This window comes from Stenella coeruleoalba (assembly GCF_951394435.1).
Source record: "Stenella coeruleoalba genome assembly, chromosome: X".
Taxonomy (NCBI): domain Eukaryota; kingdom Metazoa; phylum Chordata; class Mammalia; order Artiodactyla; family Delphinidae; genus Stenella; species Stenella coeruleoalba.
This window is the reverse complement of record NC_137152.1, coordinates 122,339,258-122,362,157: the sequence shown is the minus strand read 5'-3', so window position 1 is coordinate 122,362,157 and position 22,900 is coordinate 122,339,258. Positions and strand designations below refer to the sequence as shown.

Here is a 22,900-nt window from a genome sequence, read left to right as displayed (position 1 = left end):
TAAGACTGAACTCCTAATGCAGGGCGCCCGGATTCGATCTCTGGTCAGGGAACTAGATCCCACATGCATTCCACAACTAAGGAGCCTGCCTGCGGCAACTAAGACTTGGGGCAACCAAATAAATAAATATTGAAAAAAAAAAAAAGAAGTAACACGAAGGATACACAAGCCCTTTAAGAACACAGGAGGAGAAGGAGACACTTTCCAACTTATTTTATGAGGCCCTGACACCAAAACCAGATAAAGATATTACCAGACAACTACAGATCAATACCCCTCATGAACACAGATGCAAAAATTCTCAAGAGATATTAGCAAATGGAATTCAGCAATATATAAAAGGATAACACATCATGACCGAGTGCTGTTTTTATCTAAGGAATACAAAGTTGGTTTAATATTGGAAAATCAATTTATGGGGTTTACCACATTGACAAAGTACATCTATGACAATCCTATAGGTAGCATCATACTTAATGGTGAAAAGCCAACACTTTGCCCCCTAACATTGACAACAAGGCAAGGATGTCCACTTTCACCGCTCTATTCAACGTTTAACCAGAGGCCCTAGCAAGTGTTAACAAGGCAAGAAAAATAAATGAGGGAATTCCCTGGCAGCCCAGTGGTTAGGACTCCGCGCTTCCACTGCCATGGGCCCAGGTTCGATCCCTGGTCAGGGAACCGCGATCCCGCAAGCTGCGCGGTGCAGCCACATTAATTAATTAACTAATTAATTAGAAAAGAAAAAGAACTGAAAGGCACACAGACGGAAAGGAAGGGGTGAGACTGTCTTTATTTGCAGATGAAATGATTGTGTGCATAAACTGTCCCAAGGTATCCACCAAAAAACTAGAGCTAAGGTGTGAGTGAGAGCCAAGGCCACAGAATGCAAAGCCAATATACAAAACTCAGTTGTGTTTCTATACGCTGTCAATGATCAACTAGAAAACGAAATAAAAATACCATTTACAATAGCGTCAAAATCCATAAACCAGGGAAAACTTAACAACCTGTGAAAGTACTGCTGGGTAGTAGTGTTGTGGATCTGCCGCCAGCATGGTGGCTTGATGGGAATGGAAACAAGAACCTCCAGAGGACCTGCGGGTGGGAGGCTAGGGTCTGGGTTTGGACAGTCAAGAACACCGAGATGAGAAGCACTGGAAAAGCTCAAGGCTTTCAGTGCCACAAAGCCTACAAGTACAGCCAGCGATCAAAGTGTACGTATTTATTACTCCAGGACGACTTGGACTTCACCAGTGCCTAGCTTCGCGGGGCATGTAGTGTGACTCGTGATCGCAGACACAAAATCATCCGAAGCCTGTGCTACAGCCCTGGGCTACTCTCAGAGACACTCAGTTACACCAACGCCGACTTGCTTCCACAAACGTGAGTCCCATTTTCATTTTCCTTCCTCTCTGTCTTGCTGCCAACTTCCTGCTGTCTTGGGGCTTCTCACTGTCTGACTAACACAAGGTTTGGGCCTAGCCAAACCTGGGGTAGTGGCCCCTCTGTCACGAGCAGTGCCCGGGCCTGAGGCTGAGCCTGTGGCCTCTGGAGCCCGACCTGGCTCGGTGGCCTGTTAGGCTGGCTCCCGGCTCCCTGGGGAAGCCTGCGGACGCTGGCCTGCCGGGAGGCGCTGCTGCACTCGCTGGGGCCTCTCAGAACTCCCGCTTCTAGCTAGTGGACTGAACCACGGGACGGCCACAGCTCACTTTCCCCTTCCCAATTACAAGCAGCTGGGAGGGCCCCTGGCCTCATCGGTTCCCGTCATCAGAGTGGCTGCTTTTCCCCAGGGCTTCAGCAAGGTCGGAAAAGAAGGGCTAAGGGCTGCTGCTGTAGGCCTGGGCTGCAGAAGCCCCGCCCAGCTCTCAGGGGAGCTGGCGCCCCGCTAGTCCCACTGGACCACTCACCTCTCCTCCTTGGCCTGTGTGGCCAGCAGCCTTCAGACCTGCCCTCCTCCCCGCCACCGGCCCCTCCAACGACATCGGCTTTCCTCTCCCGCGAATGCTGGCCTCAAGGCAGGCTGTTGAGATGTCCTGCCCTACTGACAGCCAGCCGCAGCCGGCCTGGGGGGCCCTGAGCCCTGCCTGTGCCCACGCCCCAAGAGCAGCAGGGCCACCACCTGCCCTCCTCCGTGAGGACGGAGCCCCCAAGGCTGCCGAGGGTTCGCGAGCTGTGAGAACTTCCAACCGTGAGAACTTTGACTTCTGGGTTTAGGGATCTGACCAGGCGGCAGTTCAGCTCTGAAACTCATCACTCTCTTCGGGCCCCTGCCTGTTCCCGTGCTCCAGGCCCAAGTCTGCAGAGGGGGGAAGAAATGCCAGTCGGTTAGCAAACGGGGGAGGCACTCGAGGGCTGGGCTGCGCTTCCCCCTTGCTCCCGGGGCGCTCTCTGGAATGGAACGTAGCTGTGGGGGCTGCCTGTGTTCTGGGAGCACGGGGGCTGCTGCCACCCCCAGGCTAAGGGAAGGTGCGTGTCGTCAGGAGGAGGAGAGCGGGCCGGGACAGGGCTGTACCCAGAATACACGATGTCCCAAAGGAGGTGTGGGGGCCGGCCGGGCTCCCGGCCGCCGTTCGAGGGGGTGACGGGCTCGGGGAGCGGGGGCCCTATCTGGGCCCCAGCAGAACGAAGGCTCCGAGTGGCCCAGAGGCCAGCCGCCCGGCCGCAGAGCACAGTCCTGGGGTACCTGGGAGGGAGCTAGATGACAGCAGCTGCAGGCTGTCTAGGACCCCATCCTCGTACAAGGCCAGCTTCTGCAGCATCTTCTGTCGCGCCGGGTTGATGACAATCTGGGGGGGTAGTGGCGACGTGGAGCCGCCCAGGAGCGGTCCTGGGGTGGAAAGAGGGCCCACTGAGCCACAGGGGCCGATGGCCCTGGAACGCCCTGCTGACACTTCTGGCCCCATGAGCCTTCCCGGTCCCCAGCCCAGCTCCCTGCCCTTCGGAAGGACAGAGGCCCTCAGCGCTCTGAGAGCGGGGCCTGGAAGGGGCCGTGCTAGGGCCCTGGCTAGCTGCTGGGCCTGGAGCCCGGTCCTGGACTGGGCCTTCCTTGCCCCCAGCTTTTGGGGAGCAAGGTCCTGGCCTCTCCTCAGCCAGCTGAGGCCGCGGTCTGGGGAGATGAGACGGCACGGGACCGTCCTCTGTGGGCCTTTCCAAGGCCGGGTGGGGGGCCTCCCCGAGACAGTGGCCTGGAACTTGCTAAGGACACAGGGAGCTTAACGGTAGGCCCCAGTTCTCTCCTCCCAGAAGGCCGGGGGTGGGGAAGATGGGGACTGCCACCAAAGGAGGCCGCTGGTCCCTCTTCTGGGCACGTGTCCCCAGGTACCTTCCACAGCTGTGGGCTGGAGCCCCGGGCTGCTCCCCCAGCTCGACTGTCTGGTGGCATCCCCTTGAGTACAGCCAGCCTGTCCGAGGGGTGCTGGCGCCCACACGGCGGCCCCTGGGCCAGGGCTGCCTGGCCGGGCTGGGCCCGGGGGGCAGCTCGGGGTCAGGTGCCAGGAATGCAGGGCAGCAGATAGGCCGGACATGCTCTCGTCGCTCTCCACGGGCTGGTTGGCGCCTTTCTGCAGCCGCTCTGGAGCCTGGGCCAGGGCTCCCGAGGGCGCCGCCAGGGGCTGCCATGGGCTGGCACCGCTCAGGGTACTGCCAGTGGTGGACACGTAGGAGTTCTCCTGAGGGGAAGGGGGGCTGCGGCTGGTGGCCTCTGGCTCCAGAGACGGCCCTGCCACTGCCGCCTGCAGCGTCTCCAGCTTCTGGTACGCCTGCGAGGAGGGAGAGGGGCTCTCAGGGCGAGTGGTCCTCACAGAAGGTGGTCAAACTGCACAGCGGCTCCGGGTCAGGGATGAAGAAGAGAGTTGTAGCCAGCAAAGCTAAGGACTTAGAATGGCTTCCCTCTGTCTTCTAGGAAGCGAACCTCGCTGCCCTGGTGCCCTCGAATGGGGCTTCTTCCTCTTCTCAGAGACAGAGAGGTGGGTGATGGGGAGGGGACTCAAAAAGTTAGGTGCAGTGGCACAGCACAGCCAGAAGGGGGCGCAGTAAAAAGCCTCTCGCCTCCCTCTGTGTACCAGGCGGGGTTCAGTGGAGCTCCGGCCACTCCTAGCAGAAGCACAGGCAGGCAAGGCACATTTGGAGACTTCCTCCAGAAAGAGGTCTGCGAGGGGCTGTGTCTGGCTCCCTACACGGCAGTGCCAGGAATGTGGCATTTCCAGCAGGCCACGGTCTCCCACGGGTGGCTGGCATCTCAGCTGCTTCCCTTCCCCCTGCCTCACAGGCCTACCTGGGTCATGGCGGGTCTCCTCTTGGCCCGGCGGTGCAGGCAGCAGCAAGCCAGCTGGCCCAGGGCCAGGCCCAGCTCTGGTGGGCACGGCCCAGGCCTGGGGTCCAGGTGCTTCTTGTAGATCTGGGTGGCGATCGGGGCGGCCCAGGCATCTGCAGCCAGACCTGCTTGGAGTGTGGTCTGGGTGCTTTTCAGGGCCAAACCAGCCTCCTCGGCTTCCTCTTCAACCAGGTCTTTCTGCGGGACACGTAACGTGAGTGTGGTCACCGGGGGCCGTGCCTTCTGCTGCGACCCCCAGACCCTCGTCGCTGGTGGCCCAGGCCCCAGGGATCCAGCTACACACACAGCACCCGGGCCCGCTTTCACAGAGCTGACTTCCTGGGAGGGGAGAGACGCCGACATGCCTCTTAACCAATGGAAACTGCGGTAGGGAGGCCCACGGGGCTTTCAACTGGGGCCCAAGCAAGTGACACTTCAGCGGGGGATCTAAAGGGATGAACTAGCCGGGGAGGGCGGAGCCGAGAGGGGTGGGAACAGGACCAGAGGCCACCTTGAGTTCTGAGAGGGGAGGGACTGGCAGGAAAGACTGGGGTTGGGTGGGGGGTTGGCCTTTCAGGCAGAGGGAAAGGCTCTTACAAAGGCCCTGGGGCAGGCCTCGGGGAGTCGGCCCGAGTCTGGGGGGCAGGTGAGGGGGCTTCCACAGCCTCCTCATGGTTACGGAAACTCGCTTTGGCTGTGGCACAGAGAACCAGCGGTCAGGCCCGAGGGGTGTGGTGCGCTGCTCCGGGCGGGCGGAGCGGCCCACGTGGAGGAGGTCTCCTGTTTGGCTGCCCGGCTCTGGCACAGACCCACCAAGACCCGGCAACGGACAGAAATAGCCCCAAGCCCGGGGCGGAAGGCCAGGAAACACAGCAGCTTGTAAAGCGTGAAGCACACGCGCCAACCGAGCAGACGGGCCTGGCGAGGAGCTGGGCTCCTGGCTCCAGGTCAGGCCCCGGGCAGCGTGGACCCGCTCCACAGCACTCGGGAGGGCTTCTCAGAGGCGGCCGCATTCTCTGCCACAGCCTCTCCCGTCCCCACGCGCCCACCCGGTTCTGTTTTCCACTGTGGCTGGCACCCTCCTCGCCCGCCCCCAGCCCAGGAGGGGTCTGGAAGGGCCCACGGCATCCAAGAGGACAGACAGGTTTCTCCTCGGCAAGGTAAATGAAGCCGTCTGGGGCCCTGCCTATTTTCAACGATGAGTCAGCAACGGCAGAGGCTGGCTCCCATGGGGCACTGCGTTCCAGATCATTCCGCCCTCCAGGTCTACGCCTGTCTGTCGCCCAGAGCAGCACCTCCCGGCCCACCTTCCTCCCTGCCCTGCCTCAGGAGGCTCACCAGATACTTGGTCTGGGCACCGTGCATCCTCACAGCCCGCTGGCCGGTCAGGGTCTCCAGCACCACCTGGAGAGAGGACAGGCTGGAGGGCGCGGCAGGCAGGCCCACTGCGGGGGGGAGGGGTGCACAGTGGATGGGGACGCCCAGCTGGGCGTGGACCGGGGCTGACAGGGGCACATCCCTCAGACAGGCACACGAGGACCGACTCTCAGCAAGGACAGAGCCGCAGCCGTGGGACTAAAGCTCTGGCGGTTTGGAGGGCCCACTTGAAACAAAAGAATTCAAAACTACAAACGTGAAACGAGGTGCGGGACCGAGGAAGTGGCCTGCGCCGGGGAGGGCAGGGCCCTGGAGCTGAAGCTTCATCACAGGGCCCAGCGGCTCACCACGCCGAAACTGAAGGTGTCGGTCTCCACAGCCAGCCTCCCCGTCTTGATGTACTCCTCGGGCAGGTACGCCAGGGTGCCACGCACAGTCCGAGTCTGGGCCACAGTGCTGCTCCGGCTGGGGTTGGCGCCTGCAAACCGGCTGAGACGGGCCAGGCCGAAGTCTCCCAGTTTGGGCATCAGTCTCTCATCCAGAAGGACGTTGGAACTTGGGGAGGGAAGAGAGTGGTGTGGGCCCAGCCTTGGCCCTGGCCCACTCCGTGACCCCCCCCCCCCCACCTGCCTGGTCCTGACAAAATCAGACTGCAGACAGTGGCCGGTGCGCCTGAGCGTTCCAGCCACCTGGGGCTCCGAGCACATGGCCCCCAGAGCACCCTCACACGGTTCAGCCCCCGTTCATCGGTGGGGCCCGTCGTTGGCCTCTGCTTCCACACCTGTCCCACACCGGGTACTCAGTGACCCAGAGCCCCCAGCCCTGACATCCCCAACCTGAGTCTCGAGCGGGAGAGGGTAGGCCCACTCTCATGGGGGGCGCTCAGGGCAAGGCTTCTCGGGCCCAGTGGGCCGTGGCGAGCAGGCACCACGGCTCCCTGCCGGCGGAAGGTTTGGGAGCGTGACCCCTTGCCGTAGACTATGTTCCTGCCACTCTGAGAGGCCCCGGGGGCCTGGCTGTGTCCCCTCCTCACCTCTTGACATCTCCGTGGATGAGGCTGGGGCTGTCTTGATGTAAAAACTGAATTGCCCGGGCCGTGCCCAGAAGGATGTCCAGTCGCTGAGGCCAGGAGAGAGGAGGCCAGGTCTGGGTCTGGAAGGGCAGAAGGAGCAAAGGGGCAGAGGGGAGGCTGCGGGCCACTGTTCTTTGACCCCCATCCTTCCCTCCACCTGTCACCAAGGGGTCTGGACGAGCAGTTGACTCTCTGGGCCTCAGTTTCCCCTTCTGGAAAACGAGGAGCAAAGTCTCCATGAGCTACTTCAGAAGAGGGTGGCGACTAAGCTCCCGCGGTGCTCTCTCTGCACAGCGCACGGGGCTGGGATCATGCCCTGGGGACCCCCCACAGGCTCTGGCAGTCCTGGCTCTGGGGTGATCAGGATGTCGTCGGAGGCTCTTTCCCCGCCTCCCCGCACACAGCACGCTTATCCTGAGCCCTTCAGCGTGAGGTTAGAGGTGCTCCTGCCCTGTGTTCGGTTAGCCCTTGCGTCTTGTGGGTGCCTCCCTAGATGGGGCCCCGGTGCTGTCTATCGCCTCCTTCCCTCAGGGCAATGCTGACGCGACCCTTCCGCTACCCTGCTTGCAAAGGGCAGAAGCCCAAGTCAAGCTATTCCGAGTCCAGAACCCCCTTTCAGAGGCACCACGAGCCAGGCTTCTGGGCATGCGGGAGCAGCAGGGAGGGGCCCCGCTCGCAGAGGCCGAGAGCCCAGGCCCCGTGTCCCGCTCTGCCCGGGTGCCAAGTGTGATGCAACGTGCCAGCCTAGGTACGGCTACCTGGACATGGAGGCGGTCTTCCAGGGAGCCGTTGGGCAGGAAGCCATAGACAAGGCAGTAGAAGCCACTCTGAGCACAGTAGCCAGCAAAGTCCACGATGTTCGGGTGACGAAACCTGCTTGGAAAAGTGGGGTCTGAGCACTTTGGCCCCCAGCATCCACCACGCCTTCCATCTGACCATCGTGGGGACAGTCCCTGCCGTTTCCTCAGCTAGCCTGAGCCTGGCAGGCTTTGGGAGACCAAGGGAGCCAGGTGCGTGACACACGGTCCTGGCGGGCCTCTCCCGCTGCCCGCACCAGGAGGGACACCACAGGCTCACCGTGACAGCTGCTCCACTTCGGTCCGAAAGCTCTGCTTCACCGTGGTCCACTCCAGGTCTGCCTCCTGTTTTGGGCCCAGAACAAGCAAGGGGCGGGGGCCTTGGACTGGGAAATCAGAGGGCTGAAGGAGCCGTGTGGGGTAGTGGGGGGAGGACCAGAAAAGTGAGGGTCGGCTAACAGCCTTCCAGAGCCTTTGCCTGGACGCTACACACACCTCCTTTAGCCTCTTCACAGCATATACCGTGTTCCTCATCACAGCCCGGTACACACACCCAAAGCCGCCCTCCCCGATCTTCAGCTCCTCTGAGAAGTCGTGGGTGCCCTGGCAAATCTCATGGAGGGGCCAGCAGAAAGAGGAGTGGGCCCCCTGCAGGATGGACGCTGGGCTCTCTGGGCTCCGCTGTGGGAAGAAACCCCAGATCAGGCGAGGTCCCGCCTCCTCCCCTCTGCCTAGCCCACCCCTGCTGGTCTGGCTGGGGCTCCCCAGGGTACCAAAGGCTGCCTTCTCATCGCTTGTCTCAAACCTCTGGGTGGAGGCAGGACCCACCTACCTTGATACAGGAAGGGGCTGCCGATGGCAGTGGTGGCTGGAGGGCAGCAGGGCTTGGGACAGGGCCGAGCTCAGGGTCAGAATGAGTCTGGGAGCCTGGAAGAGCTTCATAAAGACACCAGTGAGAGGCAGACAGAGACCAGTGGCCGGATCTACAGCCGTGGCCAGTGTCAAGGGGCTCCTTTCCTCCGGTTCATCAGGCCAACCCCCGGGAGCAGCCTTACCTGGGGAGAGGAGGGTGGAGGCCGACGAGTGCAACTTCTGGGGGCTGGGGGCCGCGGCCTCAGAAGGTGCAGAGATGCTGTTAGGCCTCGGGGCGGTGGCGCTGGGGGGCAGAAGCGGGGCGGGAGGGTGCCCTGGGAAGCAGAGGAAGGAAAGGGCTGTTAGGCCCAGGCGAAGGGGGGGGGGGATGAGCTCCAGGGGAGGCCCTGGGCGGCCCCTCTCCCGAGGTCCTGGGGGTTCTGGGGGTCCCAGGGGCTCCGGGGCCGCGCGCTCACATGCCGTGATGATGTCCCGCGCGCGGAGCAGCTGCAGGTGCGTGAGGATGCGCACGAGGTCGGCCACGCGGGCGTTGCGGTTGATCCAGGGCCACAGGACGCTGGCCGTGCGCTGCCCGGAGCGCTCGCATAGCCGCAGCTCGGTCTGGTCGCGTACGATCAGGGCGGCTGCGGGGCGGGGGTGCGTCAGGCCGGGGCGTCCGGCCCCCGCGCGCCCCCCGCCCCGCCCCCGCCGGCCCGCCACCACCCACCGAACTGGCACCAGTCGGCGGGCTCCAGGGCGTCCATCACTTTGTAGAAGCGGCACATGACCCAGGGCGGCACCTCGTACAGGAAGTGCTGGGCGCCGGGGACCGCGGGGTCTCCCGGGCCCGGCCCCCCGGCCATGGCCGCCGCCGCCGCCGCCGCCGCCGCCGGGCCGGGGCCTCTCGGGGCCGCGGCGGGCGCGAGCCTCGGCCGGCCGAGTCCGCGGACACTGACTCACTTCCCCTTTAAGCCGGCCTCGTGCGTCGCCCGGCGGGGCGGAAGGGGCGGTGCCCGGGCCCTCCGCCAGGTCGCCCGCCGCCGCCGCCGTCACGAGCCCCGGCCACACGGGGGCGCCGCGCGCGGTCACTCCCAGCGGAGGCAGCGCCCCTGGGCCCGGCGAGGAGGGCGGGGCGGGGCGGGGCAGGCTGCCGGGAGGAGGAGCCGTCTGAGCAGGGCCCCGAGGGCTGGAGGAGAGCGGTTCTCGGCCCGGGGACGACGGGCACAGCGCAGGCGTTCCAGAAAGGCTAGAAGCGGGCCTTGTGAGAGACGCTGGGAGGTCCTCTTCGGAAGTTTCGGTTTCATGCGGGAGGCTGTGGAGAGTGGTCAAGAGATCCAGGTGGGACAGGGTCAGATGGTGTCACACGAAGGCTCCCCGGCTGACTCCCCTCAGCTGGCCGTGAGGCTGGGTGCAGGAAGAACGGTCTGGAAGCTCAGAGCATCTCCACCCACCTCCTGGGCCCTGGATCCCATCTTTTCCGCTCCTTCAGGAACCTGCTCCAGCGATTGTTAGGTCTTTGCAGTACCTGCCATCTTTCCTTCTTCGCTGGCTCCTTCCCACTAGCACATAAAACGTGTTTACATGTCTTAGAAACAGGCTTTCAGCTCTGGCTGTCCCTCCTCTCCTGTCACACGTGAGGACGGCAGGCTCCGGCTGCTCCCACTCTCTTTTCTGAAGCAGGCACCAAGCTCCGTTCCCGGCCTGACGTCTCCCCACCTTCGTCCCACCAGGCTCTGCAGCCGCTGACGTCTCTGGACTCTCTGTTCCCTACCCTGCTGCTGCAGCCACCATTTTCCTGTCACCCCCCTGAACTTCTCTGGAGTCCCTCTCTTCCCCGCAGGCCCACTGCCCCCTACTACCTCCTGCCTAGATGAACCTAGATCAACTGGCTTCCCAGAGGCTTCCCTGCCTCATCTCTGCCTGAGGGGCCTTCCTTAGGGACAAATCACTCCACACCGACTTCCTGCTTAAGACTTCCTGCTTAAGACCGTCCCTCGGTTCCCGAAGCCCTCCGATGGGATCCCGGCTTTTCTGCACGGCCTCCACCGTTGTCACGATGTGGCCCCTTCCTGCCCACCTCTGTCTGGCTCTTTGCACACATCAGCAGCCTTAAGCCATCCAGAACTCCTTGGGGTTCCAAGAATGCGCCGCGGCTCCCGCACCCACGAGTTTGCACCTATAGCTCCGTGGCCCTCACGCGAAGGTGGAGCTCAAGCAGCTCCTCAGGTAGGAGCTGGGTTGAGAGCCCCCGGGCCCCTCGGGCGGAGCTGCCCTCAGCCCCTGCTATGCCTGGTATCCCTGGTGCGTCCTTCTTCAGCCTCGGCACTCACCTGCCTCCCCCACCAGATGGGGGAAGACCCCCCCCAGAGCAGTAAGGGTGGCTTCCTCTTTTGTCTCTCCAACTGGATGCACGCTTGAAAGGCAGCAGGTCTTCCCTGGCCACCCCCCTTGCCCTCTGGATCCTGACCCCAGAGGGCTACTACCCCCCTCCCCGCCCCCAGGCTGTCCATCCACAGACTTATTTAAGGCTCTTTCCAGAAAACAGGTCCGCCCAAGATGGGCCTCCGTTGCAGCCTCTTCCTAGAAGCTGCAGCCAACGCCGGCCACTCCCAAAGAGGAGGCCAGCCACACCCTGAGCCCCAGTGGCTTCCCACGGGGACAGCCCTTACCGAGAGTACCAAGCCGAGGATGGGAAATTATTGGGCACGCACACACTGAGGGAACAGGCACTTGCTCGGTCCTACTTGCTCACTGCTGGACTGCAGCTCCTGGGACAGCCCTGGCACCCGAGGGATGCTCAGTATGCACACGGGGCGAATTTCAACCCTTCGTTTTAATGTTCCAGGCCAGGACTGTCTAGTGCTCCTCCTAGTAGGTGTGTCCACATGTGCCTGTGATTCTGGACTCTGAGCACCTGTCGTCCGCTCCAGGCCATCGACAGCCTGATGGAGGACGGCTGTGGGGATGCCGCCAGCTCCTGAGCGCCCACAGCCTCACGGGAAGCCAGGGAACACGGGCAGCCGGAGCCAGGTCAGCAGAGGCCATGGGAGGGTCTCAGGCAGGAGGCGCCAGAGGAGTCGGAGCTGGGGGTGAGGGGATGGGGGGTTTCCAAAAGCACCTTGGCACATCCAGGACGAGGGGATGGCCCTGCCCTGGCCCTCGGGGAGCCCCGAGAGGGGGCCGGTGCGGGGCGCAGGCTGCCTTTTCCTCCCGTGGCCGCCCCCGAAAGCGGCTGGCTTCTGCGTGTTCGGGGACAGCCAGAGTGGATCAGGAAATGCACCACCGTGCTGTCCTAGGAGCTGTCTGATAATGAAAGCCCAGACCTGGAGTCACTTTCACAGAGAGATTTATCGAGAATGCTAACAGCACAGGATACAGTACTTCCCAACAAAAGGTGCGAACGCGTCACTTAGAAAGGCATGCTGAGTATTCTTGGCTTTCACACGTATTAAAAAACTTACAAAAATAAAATAAAACTGCGTGCTGCCCATCTTTTCAAATAGTAAAAGAACCTTATGAAAAAATCACTTGATTTTACAACAAAAGACACAAACGGACATTTTTATGTAAATTTATAAGGCAAACTCTTTATATAATAAATAGGTTACAGGGATTCAGTGGGGGGGGGTGTTTTTGAAACGTATACAGGTACATTCAGACAGGTTTACTGAAATGGTACAAATTTCCTTAATAAATTGCCTTTTGTTTTTAAATATATCAGTGCTTTCAGTCATTTGGCTATACACAAAGAACCTTTTTTTGAACACTACAAAAAAGCAATCAATATTTTTTGTTTTTAAAACGACCTACTTATTTTTCTAAAGTAATTGTCCCAAAACACAAAAACTGAAGGTGAATGCGATAGAGGGCTTCTGGAGACATCTCCAGCCAAGTCTGTCCTGGGCGGCTCCCCACGCCCCACGCACACCTCTCCCGCCCTTGGTCAGGCTTCTGGGCTTCGGGGCTGGAGCCAGCTCCCTCTGCACAGGGCGACCTGTGTCCCTGCGACTCAGGAGGGGGCAGCAACCCTGCCTGGTTCTTCCCGCTCCTAAGCCCCATGCACAAATGGTCACTAGGGTCAGCACTGTCCTTGCCTTTCAGAGGAGGGGCCCCCCGGGCGCTAAGGGAGCACGCGTCTGTCCCTGTTCCATCAGCCCTAAACAATGGGAGGTAAACGGCTTCTTTGAGGAGGATCGGGTTTTGCCATGAAACAAGAAGGGGGTTTCTCATGTCCAAATTTTGCTGGGGATCGGATGACAGTAAAGGGAGTGCGCCCCCCTCCACCATCATCTTCTCGTCCAGGAAAGCAGGGGAATCGAGAGGTCACGTTAGTGTCGTGCACTGCGGGATGGGGTGGGATGTGATGATGGTGCCCTGAACAGTAATGCCCACCCTGAACAGTAATGCCCTGTCAACATACACCTGACCTGTGGCCACGGTGGAGGTCTCCAGGGAGATGGCCATCCTCTAGCTGAGCCCCGCCCCTCAGGCCCACCCCAGCCTTCTCCCACTGAGGCGAGGTTGGCTCTGCTCACACCCCTCCTGGCTCCCCTTGCAAGAACATCAACCTTGTCTGTCCTTAAAAAAAAATAATGATGCTAATAACCTGGCGTGGGGGCGGTGCGCAAAAGAATTCACTGAGCGGAATAAAACCTGGCTTTGCTCTGACTTTGCAAATGGCGGCACGTCAGCTATTCGGTCCGCTGGCTTTAGGCTCAACTTCTTTGGGTGGCTTCTGGCTGATCCGGGCAGGGGTTCTGTCTTTGGATCTCCCCTCCTGGGGAGAAAGGACAGACCCTCTCCTCTCAGTTACCATCCCCTCCCTCCGAATTCTTTTGTTTGTAAAGAAAAGGTGTCTAGAAGCATTTGTCTCTGGAACAATTACTTTAAACATGGTTACAATACAGACTTCAGTTCAAACACAGAAGAGATTTACTTCGCAAAGTTCCTTTCACCCACCAAAAATTACACAAATATAAGCCTCAACACCACAGTTAAGAGGACCAGTAGAGAGAACCTCATGTTTGGAACACAAAAGGAGAAATAAAAACCAAACCAAACCCAAACAGAAAAACCCCAGAGAGACGAGGGGAGCGTGGAGGAGGAGGGGGAGGAGCGCAAACACAGCACACGTTACAGTGTCCGGGTACACGGAGCCCAGCGCGAGGAGAGGGCTCGGCACACACTGAGTAACAGTCCTGGTGATATTTGGTCATGTATTCATCAACTACTGACTCTGGAGCGGCTGTTATTGATTGAAGCAGTGACAACTCAAACGGAAAAGGAGGCCTTGGTAGCAAGGGAAGGAGCAGGCTTCGAGTTCTGCAAGCCTTTTGCACTCCACCGTCCAGCTCCCCAGAAACACTGAACTGGGTGGGCCCTGCTGCGTCGGGCGGGCAGGGCGAGAGGTCACCGGGTGAGGCTAACTCGGCGCTGATTTCAGATCTCGGGCAGAAAGCATATGCGCGCAGATAACGCGGACACCCACCTGCGAGGCCGGACAGCAGCGGCGGCAGCCTCCTCTGCCCCCGGCCCCGGGCTGGGTGGGAGAGCAGGCAGGGACCCACCGCTAATACTGAACGAAGGCGGGGGCGAGCCCCCAGGCCGGGCCCGGAAGCTGCCCCTGCCCAGGTCCTCCGAGGGGCCCGAGGGGAGCCTGGCCACCCAAAGGGCCTACGAGTGTTTCTCTTTTGGATTCAGGCCTCAGAAGTAAGTAATGATGCGGGGAGGGAAGCTTTTGGCCCTGGTGATTATAATGCTCTCTGCTTTGGAAGAACAAGTTTCTGGATTTATTTTTTTTTTGGTGTTTTTAATTACTTAAAAAAAATGATCAAAAAGAACTGTTACGGCTAAACTCTCTAGCAGATATTGCTCATTAAGAATTACAAAAGCAAATGCAATTACTCATAGGTTGGAGGAGAAGAGGAAGGGACATTTCTGGAGTCTTCGCTACCTCCTGGAGGGGACCCACTGAACCTCACGTGTGGTTCTGGGGTCCCTGGTGTTCTACCTGGTACGGCTCACACTTTCAGAGACAAGACACGGCCTTCTGCCTCCCCTCCAGCCCCCAGACTCGGCAGAGCGGGGGCCCTGCCGGTGGGGAGGCCTGCTGAGCCGGCTCTCCACATACCATCACTCGGACTGGGTCGCTGGAAGGCGTGGGGGGACCAGGCCACCCCCATGGACTCCAGCTGCCCCACCCAGAGATCGAAGGGGACCAGGCAGTGCCATTCCGGGCTTTGCCAGAGCCAGGGAGCACTCTTGCACCCACCCACTGAAATGAGCCGTCCCGCAGTGGCACCCTGGAGCCTCTCTCACAAGCTCGGGAGAAACAGTGCAAAACCCGGTGCTGCCCGGAGCCTCCTTCACTCGGCACTGGGAAGCCCTTGAAAGAAGCGAGGAAAGACCACAGATCTGCTTGGACCGAAGTGACCAGCAGACGGATTTGTCGGTTTTTTTTTGTTTTTTGTTTTTGGTTTTTTTTTTTGTTTGTTTTTGTTTTTGTTTTTTGTGTTTTTTTTGTTTTTGTTTTTAAAATTTTCCCTTGTCCTATGCTATGGTTATCAGAAATATTGTAATTAAGCAACAGGTATAATTTTAACAGGTCTTCTTTTGTGTGTGGAGCCACAAGCAAAATGAGTTTATAACTGTGCAATATACAGGTATATATATATAAAACTTCAGCTGCTTTGTGTGTCTAGTCGGTGCATTAAATCAAAGGGACAGAAGAACTTAAAGCAAAACGAAAAGGCAAAACAAAAGCCCAGGATAGAGGAGACCAAGCAGGTCTATGCGTATAGTCTATAAGATACTGGATATAATCAGGGTCACCAGGAAGAACAGCTTTGTCACTTGACACACAAACACTGTGGGGAGAGGAACTACCAGTGGGCAGGGGCCAAAGCTTGTGGCCTTTTGATTTCATTTTCTCTCACTGCTGAGCAGGACCTGAGGAAAGGGAAGATAGAGGGGGACCCAGCACAGCAAAGGTAACTTGCAAGTTTCCCAAACGTTCTGAAACTCAAAGCTGGACTTCCCTCCGTGAGGGTCCTCGCCCCCGCCCTCCCTCTGCCCCGGGGGCGCCTGCGGGTGAGGGGCGAGGGGGCGCACCCCTTCACCCAGGCCCCAAGAAGAGCAGAGCCGGGGGCTGTCCTTGGGGGCAGGCTGCACCGCAGGCAGAGGCTGGGGAAGAGACATCACCCTAGTTAGAACTTCTTTTTCCTGACACATCAGCACTTGGGGTAGGCTCTGCGGAAATCAGAAAGGAGCAAGGAACAGGTGGTGCCGGGTAGCGAGAAGGTCACGGGCCTTCGGATTCACTGGTGAGCACTCTCCTTCCTTCCCACACCCAGAGCTGGGCTCCTGCAGCTTTGCAACAGGCAGGCCTTCTCCCAGGACCGGGTGGCAGCTGAGCCCTCAGGGACTGCTACCCACGGAGAGACGGGCTCTCCAGTGACACGAGGGCCCTAAGGCTCAGATCCAGCAGTTTCAGGCCGGATTCCCCTTCACCCGCAGCACTTGCCACACATTAGGCCAGGCTCCAAGTACTGTTAGATCAGCGTTTTTGCAAAAGCTTGCTCTTATTCATTCAGACATCGAAATGTAGTTTCCTGCTAAATGTTTTTTAGGTCTTCCTTCTGAATTGTCGACAAGGGGTTTCAGTGTTCACTTTTTTTCCCCTTTAACATGGAACTTTAGACCCTGGGGGAGGCAGTATCCTAGAGAATTGTTAACAATTACACTATGTTTTCTGAAGATTGATAGAGTTTCTAAAAGAGAAAGAAGCAAAAACCGAGACTCAACAAACCCCTCGAGTGGACGGGTTCACGGATGAAGAGAAGTGAGACGGGGCCCTTGCAGAGAGCAGCTAAGAGCCAGAACACGACGTGGCGGGGCCATCGGGCAAGAGAGCAGGGGCTCTACTACTAGGCCTGGTAACGTGGCCGTGCTCCCCCCCACCCCGGGGCCACTGGCCGGGACTCAGGGGACTGGCTAGGCCAGTGCACACAGGGCTCTAGAGAGAGCTTACTTCCCGAGGTCTGGATGGCCTGGGCCACCCGTGTGGGAAACTCGCATCAGGAAACAATTTGGGGCCACAACCCTGCTAGGGATGGCTGGACAAAGCTAGAGCTGGTATCTGTGACCTCCCCTGGCCCCGTCACCCCAGAGAGCCTGGCAGGAACGCTCCGGAAAGGGGGCACAGAGCTCAGCTGCCAGGCTCCACTTGGGTTCCAGGAGATCCAGGTGGCCACACCTGGTGGATTCACTTCACACCCTCTGTTCCCTCCTGGGCTTGAGCTGCTTATTAAAAGTTACTTAAAATCCAGAGGTCCCGTCAGCTAAGGAAACTCCTTTCCCACTGGTTTGTTTGTTTCTGGCTAGTACCCTCCTTCACGATGGCCATCACGACGATGACAAGCTAGGCAGAGGGGCAAGCGACCACGTGGGGCTGTTCCAGGTCCCACCGCCACCATTTGTGGCCTCTAGCCTGGAATGCCACTGCTGAACAAGACTGGTGCCGGCACCGGCATGGGGTCTCAGGAGTAGAAGTCAGGTGCTGGCTGTGGCCGTTCCGGCGTCCCCGGGCCACCACCACGGCTTCCACTTTCTGGGGAGCTGAGGGGATGGGGCCCTTGGCTAGTTTGGCACTGACGGACTAGGGGCCGTGGCATTTCTGAGTGTCTCCTGTGCCTTTCGATACGGGAGTACAGCAGCAGCGGAAGGAGCTGAACTGGATGGAGCCTGGCTGTGGCCCAGTGTCCCCAGCTCACTGCAGTGTCAAGGCCAGCAACTACACTGGTTAGGACAAGCCCACCAATGGGCGGGGCGGGGCTGGGCCGGGCACGGTGGGAGGAGCTTGAGGACACACAGAATTCCATCAGGTGAGGAGGTAGTCACTAATAACCAGAATGAGGGCCGGGGAGACCGAATGTGACTCTGACCTAGCCCACGGGTGTCTGAAAGCTGTCGGTCAATTCCTGCCTTCTTTACACAGTCCCTAAGAGATGGCCCCCGATCTTCATGGTCTTCAAGTACACACAAAATCGAGGTCACACCCCCAAATTGGGCCAGACACAGCTGGTGAGAATTCCGTGGCTTAGGCCTTCCCTCCAACCTCCTGTCAACCTGACTCCAGGACAGAGGTGGTATGGGAGCTTCGGGGCCCCTGCCCAAAGGTGACTCACTAGTAATGCCTTTATTTGGGGAAGAGGGAATGTGGAAGAAAGGGGGGCGGGGAGAGAAAACCCTAAGGTGCCTCAGGCGCCACCTGCAGCCTTGAAACTCTAAGGGAAGAAGCCGGGAGTGAGGAAGGCTGCAGGTCGGGCCAGGCCCAAAGAAAATGACACTTGAAACTTTGTGTTCTCGACCACCAATGCCAGTCAGCCCCAGAATGAACTGTTATGGGTGAAAGGGGGGCAATGGCAGGCCCAGCTCTCTTTTGCCCAGGACCAGATGGTACCAAGCTGATGGGGAGGCCAGCTCTTGATACTGGTCCCAGGAGCCACATTTTACTGGACGAAAAGTGTAATTAATGCCTAAAAACCTGACCGAGCAAAAGAGATGGTGCCCCACGACAAACGGGCTGGACACCGTGCTCACGTGAATAAGAGTCCTCTGGGGGTTACCAGGAGTGCGAGGCCACTGCAGGGTCAGGAGCCTTTTGTCCTTGGAGGAAGAGGGATCCCGAAGGACTCTCCCCCTACTCCGACGCCCAGCCCTTCCTGGGGAGGAGTCATAAGTGAAGCCCGGAGGGTCGACAGCAGAGCAGGTTTGGTTGTGAGACTTGCTTCTGCAGCATCAAGAAATGGATACAAAAATGCTAGAAAGGCCAGCTACGACTCCACAAACAGAACGGGGCAAACTCCCTTGCTTCTAACCATTCTGGGAGAGACAGACATGTTTTTTTCTTAAGCTACTGATTGGAACTGTCAACTATAGGTCCTGATCACTAAGGACTGGCAAGGAAGTGCTAGACGGTTTCTAAGATGTTTCACTCCTTCATGGTTACACCGCAGTGAGGAAGCCAGGGGACAGTAACTGAAATACACGAGACAACACGCACTTGACAGTTCATGGCAGCAGCTCACATGGGACGTGCTTGTGGGTGTTTCTGGAAGCATAAGACTGCTGTCTCGTTTGCTACTTTGATAAGGTACTTCTCAGTTGGACAGATTTAGATAAGAGACATCTCTGTAAACACAGAAAAGGATATACCAATATGATGAAGATATGCAGTTAGATAAGGACTTCCTGAACAGAGGGTGAAAGCACGGGATCCTGAATTGAAACTGGTCAATGAACACCCCAAAACAAGCCCAAGCCTCTACGCGCCCACGCCACAGCCCTGGCGCACACGTGGAGATGCGCGAGGTACGAGCGCACCCCGTCTCCCGCAAGCAGAGGCCACACGGGGCCCGCGGAAAAGAACCTGTGCTCTGAGGAGCAGCAGTGGGGCGTCTGCACTTGCTCTGCCTGCCGCCCCGCCCGACCACCCCGCCCCTAGCCGGTCCAGCAGAGGCCAAGGTCAGGGCTGGGCCACTCAATGACACTGGCAGGCCACAGTGGGTCTCTGTGCTGCCCTTGGCTTCGAAATCCATATCCGGCCCAACTTCTCCCTCCCCCACTTCTGCTGAGTGGGAAGGCTGAGAAGGCCTGGGATCCGGGGTCTGACCAGGGAACGGGACTCCTAGGAGAGCAAGACCTTGCCGCTCCCTTGCCCCTCGGAGGCCGAGGCACACTAGGGCCAGGTGGGTTTAGCAGAGCCTGGGGCTTCCTCAGGACTCAGAATGGGTGGGGGGGGGCTGGGGCTGACGGCAGGAAGGCCAAGGGGGGTGAGTTCTGGGGCCCTGGGCTGACAGCGTCGGCTCAGGGTACAGTTGGGCACTGCGGCTGCCTGGAACAGAAGGGATGAGGGTGGGGGGAGGGGAAGAAATGAAAGGATGAAATGGAAGAAGGCAGAAATTGAAGGAGAGAAGAGAAACCAATCAGGAAGTCCTTATAAATTGCAGCAAACACTTAGAGTTTCGGAGCTTCGTGGGAACCCTATGTGCTGAGCCCACTTTAAAACAAGCGCAGGTATATACAGATCCAGGTAGTTGTCAACACCGTCACGTCTGGTGGCTTGAGGGACAAAGTGTCACCAATTCAAGCCAGTTTGCTCTCAGAGCGTGTTTGTTTTGAAGTGGGAACATGAAGACTCAATAGTGCAAATAGTTCTAAGCTGTCCCTAGAGGAGTTAGAATTGGAAAGTTTTGGAAGAACATTTCCCCCTCCTTCCCCCTGGCCCCTGCCCCATCTACTAAGGCTCTAACTACCAGTCACGACTGCTCTGAGCGACTAGGAATCCCTTCCGCCTGGCCTGCTGCGCTCGGCGGTCTGGAGCCTGGGCCTGCCTGCCTGGGCCTTGTCCTGCGGCCTTGGCGGCCTCTCTCTAGCGCCACCCGCGGGAGGCCAGCCCTGGGCCATCGTCTCCTCTGGCTAAGGCCAGTCTACACCCAGCGGCTCAAAGGATGACTCCTTCCTAGCCAGGCCAGAACTGGGGCGAACAGGTGCTACTTCCCCGTCCTGTGAAATGTCCTTGTCGATTTGGGATTGGGGCCGGCGTGGGGCCAGGTTTGTGCCACCACAGGTGGGATCACACGGGCTATAGCCACTGGCCATCCGCATCTTCTCTAAAGGATCCACCTGCCTCTCTTGCCTCACACCTCCTTGTCCCGACGTGGGTGGGAGTGGGCGAGGCGGGGGAGCTGGAGGCCGGGCAGGGTGGGGGGAGGAGAGCTGAGACTGGGGCGCCAACGGCACCAAAACCAGGAGTGTCCTCTCAAGTGCTCTCTGCCCCTAACGACCACGTGGGGGGGCTGGGTGGGAGGGAGGTGCAGGCGCACCCTAAGAAGCCTGGGCAACAGCTTGTCTGGTCAGTAGTATCTGCAGCAAGCCTTGTTGAAGGAGCCTAGTTTAGAAAAGTGCAAAGCTACTTCTGGCCCTGGTTAGGTCTTCAACCTGACTGTGCTTGTCGGTAAGAAAAACATCCCCAATGCTCCAACTACTCCCACCCTGAAGCCACGAAACTCTAAGTTTACTGAAAGAAAAAAAAATATTTTTTATTTCAGTTAATCGGGAAGCTTTGTCAGAGCCCTACCCATAAGGAGAAGAGACAACAGCTGCCTTTATTCTTGTTGGTTTGCTTTGCAATCCGCTCTGTGTAAAGTCAGCTAACTCTCTCGGTCACGGGCGTCCGGCTGTCCACAGGCTCCTCTCTGTTTGGCCTTGGCATGGAGGATGAGACAATGTCTTTGCGCTCTCCCTCCCCTCGGTGTTTGTACTTTTCTGTGGCCGCGGCGGCGGTCGTGAGCGCGGGCTGAGTCTTAGCTGGCTCCTTGGGGCAGCCGTCGCTCTCCAGCGAGCCTGCTCTCGGCATCTTCTCCTCTTTGCAGACGCTGCTGCTCAAGTCCTGGGGCTCGGGGGGGCTGGCGGGGGCCTCGGAGCTCTGGGGCTCCGGCGGGGGCGGGGGCGGGGGCGGGAGCAGCGGCGCGGGTGCCTTCGGGGGCTCCACGTGGTGGTGGTGGTGGTGGTGCTCCTTCTTGGGGGGCGAGGAGGCGCTGCCGCTGCGCCCCTTGGGGCTGCTCTCCTTGCTTTTCCGCCCGGGGCTCTTGCAGGTCTTCAGTCCCTTCCCGCTCTTCTCGCCAAGGGTGGACACCAGCAGGGGCTTCACCACCTCCTTCACCTCGATGCTCACCGTCTCCCGGGTCTTGCGCTTCTTGATGGGCAGCACGGTCTCCTGCACAGACCGGATGGAAGACTCCTTCACGGCTTTCTTCTTGGCCTCGGCGGCGGCAGCCGCCACCACACTGCCCGGCTTTCGGCCCCGTTTCTTGGGAATGGCCTGGGGGTCAGCCTCAGCTTTTCGCTTCCGGCCGGGGCGTTTGATAACCATGACTTGGGCCGACGTGGTGGCCCCACCCCCTTCGGCCTTGCTGCCCGGCGAAGCTTGGAAAGGCATCTTGACGAGCAGCTTCCCGGGACTTTTCTCCAGGACCCTTTTCACCTGCACGCCCTCTGATGCTGCTGCCTTGGGTCTCGTGGTGCCGCTCCCTTTGGGGCGTCCCCGGCCTCTGCCAGTTCCTGGAGCTTTGGGAGATTTGGGCTTCTTAGGTGGTTTCTGCTCTCGCCGGGAGGGGCTCCCTCTCCCAGTTACCGTGAAGTCAAAATCATTAGGGTCCAGGGAGGTGTCGCCTACCTTTTCGAAGTATGCAATCAGCTCCACTTTAGAGCGAAAGGCTTTTCCCTGGGGACTGTGGGAACAAACGGAGAGACACAAAGAATAATCAGAAGCTTCCACAGCCATGTCAGAGATGGGGCAGAGGAGAAGGTGGTGGCAAACCCTCTGACAGGAGACATTCTGCAACTGGCATGCCCGACAATACAGCTGAACAGGAGTCACATTTAAGAAAAGCTGAGATGAGCTAAAACTAGGGAGCTGCGGCCTCGGTTACACAGGAAGCAATCGGGTTGCCCAACGGCCGTGGGCGCCCGCGAGGCCTGCTCTGGTGCCAGAACGGCTTGGTGCTGACTGGATGCCCACGAGCAGCTGCCTGCCACCAAGCTCCTCTGGCCCCCAAAGGGGTCTGGCCTGGGGACCCTGTCTAGCTGTCAGGCTAACTCGGGTACGCTGCTTAGCCTCTTTTGGAATCAGTTTCCTCATCCGTCAGTAGGATAACGCTTTGCTCACCCTTTTCTGAGTTGCTGGAATTAAATGAGGCTGTCTGAAAGCAGCCTTTGAAAACTGCTAACCTTTCTGGAACCATCTAAGGGGAAGAACTGAAATGCACGCATTCACACTTGTCCTCTGAAGCTCTGGCTTCGAAGTTACTCTGTTTCAACAGGTAACACCCGACGACCAGCCCACAGCTGGACAAAGGCCCAAGGGACAGTGGGAAAGGCACACGGAGCCCATCTGGGTCTCTCCCCAGAGGCCCTATCAGAGAGCCCATCTGTCCCAACATGCTTCACAGAGTAGACTGAGTCCTATGAACTCCTGTTTCTTTGGGTTCATGACTCAATGTCAGAGAAGTACTGTCCCAGAAAGAAGAGGTTAACAGGTTCTGAGGAGGGCCCCTCAGCTGGGAGATGGCAGCGAGCCCAGGGAGCTCCCTTGCATCCCCAGCCCAGGCCAGTGTGCACGGCAGGACCTTGCGTCCTCACTGCTTCCCAGGCGGCCTCTCCTGGTGCCCTCACTGAGGCCCTGGGTAGGCCCTACTGCTATTCCAGCTCCAGATGAGGCCTTGACGGCAGGTGCGGAAAGCCACACTCTGCTACCCCGGGCACATCTCATTCAGGGCAGTGACCTACGTACGCGGTCATTCCAAGCATACCTGGTCGCGCCCGCAAGCAGTGGTCACTACTGAAGCCCCTGACCCGAGGTGGGGTTATGCACACACATTTTCCTGATCAAGGAGCAGCAAAGAGCTACCACTCCAAGGGGTCCCC

At 59.1% G+C, this 22,900-nt stretch overlaps 2 protein-coding genes across 5 annotated transcripts in view; both read right to left on the bottom strand.

Annotated features, from left to right (window-relative positions):
• Positions 1-779: 779 nt before the first annotated feature.
• Positions 780-9,323, bottom strand: IRAK1 (interleukin 1 receptor associated kinase 1). 2 transcript variants are annotated; one of them, XM_079910939.1, is made up of 14 exons: positions 9,141-9,322; positions 8,890-9,057; positions 8,617-8,748; positions 8,394-8,497; positions 8,057-8,242; positions 7,842-7,906; positions 7,523-7,637; positions 6,726-6,844; positions 6,040-6,247; positions 5,654-5,719; positions 4,277-4,513; positions 3,326-3,761; positions 2,687-2,830; positions 780-2,299 (listed from the first exon to the last, which is right to left on the bottom strand). In XM_079910939.1, exons 1-14 carry the CDS (start codon positions 9,274-9,276, stop codon positions 2,238-2,240), a joined length of 2,178 nt encoding a protein of 725 aa, XP_079767065.1. In that variant the 5' UTR covers positions 9,277-9,322; the 3' UTR covers positions 780-2,237. The 2 variants fall into 2 exon arrangements, with proteins under 2 accessions (XP_079767065.1, XP_079767064.1); XM_079910938.1 differs by having other exon boundaries at positions 7,842-8,242; positions 9,141-9,323.
• Positions 9,324-16,421: 7,098 nt separating this feature from the next.
• MECP2 (methyl-CpG binding protein 2) overlaps positions 16,422-22,900 on the bottom strand; it is a 57,497-nt gene continuing 51,018 nt past the window's right edge. For all 3 annotated transcript variants that reach the window (XM_079911266.1, XM_079911265.1, XM_079911267.1), the window contains one exon: positions 16,422-21,705. In XM_079911266.1, coding sequence (XP_079767392.1) covers positions 20,622-21,705 — 1,084 coding nt within the window. In that variant the 3' untranslated portion in view covers positions 16,422-20,621. The remainder of the gene's footprint in view (positions 21,706-22,900) is intronic.

Bases quoted from the DNA above. Each gene is read 5' to 3' on its own strand.
- IRAK1 (XM_079910938.1), bottom strand. From the start codon at position 9,276: ATGGCCGGGGGGCCGGGCCCGGGAGACCCCGCGGTCCCCGGCGCCCAG. The intron at 8,749-8,889 runs GTGAGCGCGCGG...TCTGCTTCCCAG, and splicing joins GCGGGACATCATCACGGCAT to GGCACCCTCCCGCCCCGCTT. The intron at 4,514-5,653 runs GTGAGCCTCCTG...CGTGTCCCGCAG, and splicing joins GTGCCCAGACCAAGTATCTG to AAAGACCTGGTTGAAGAGGA.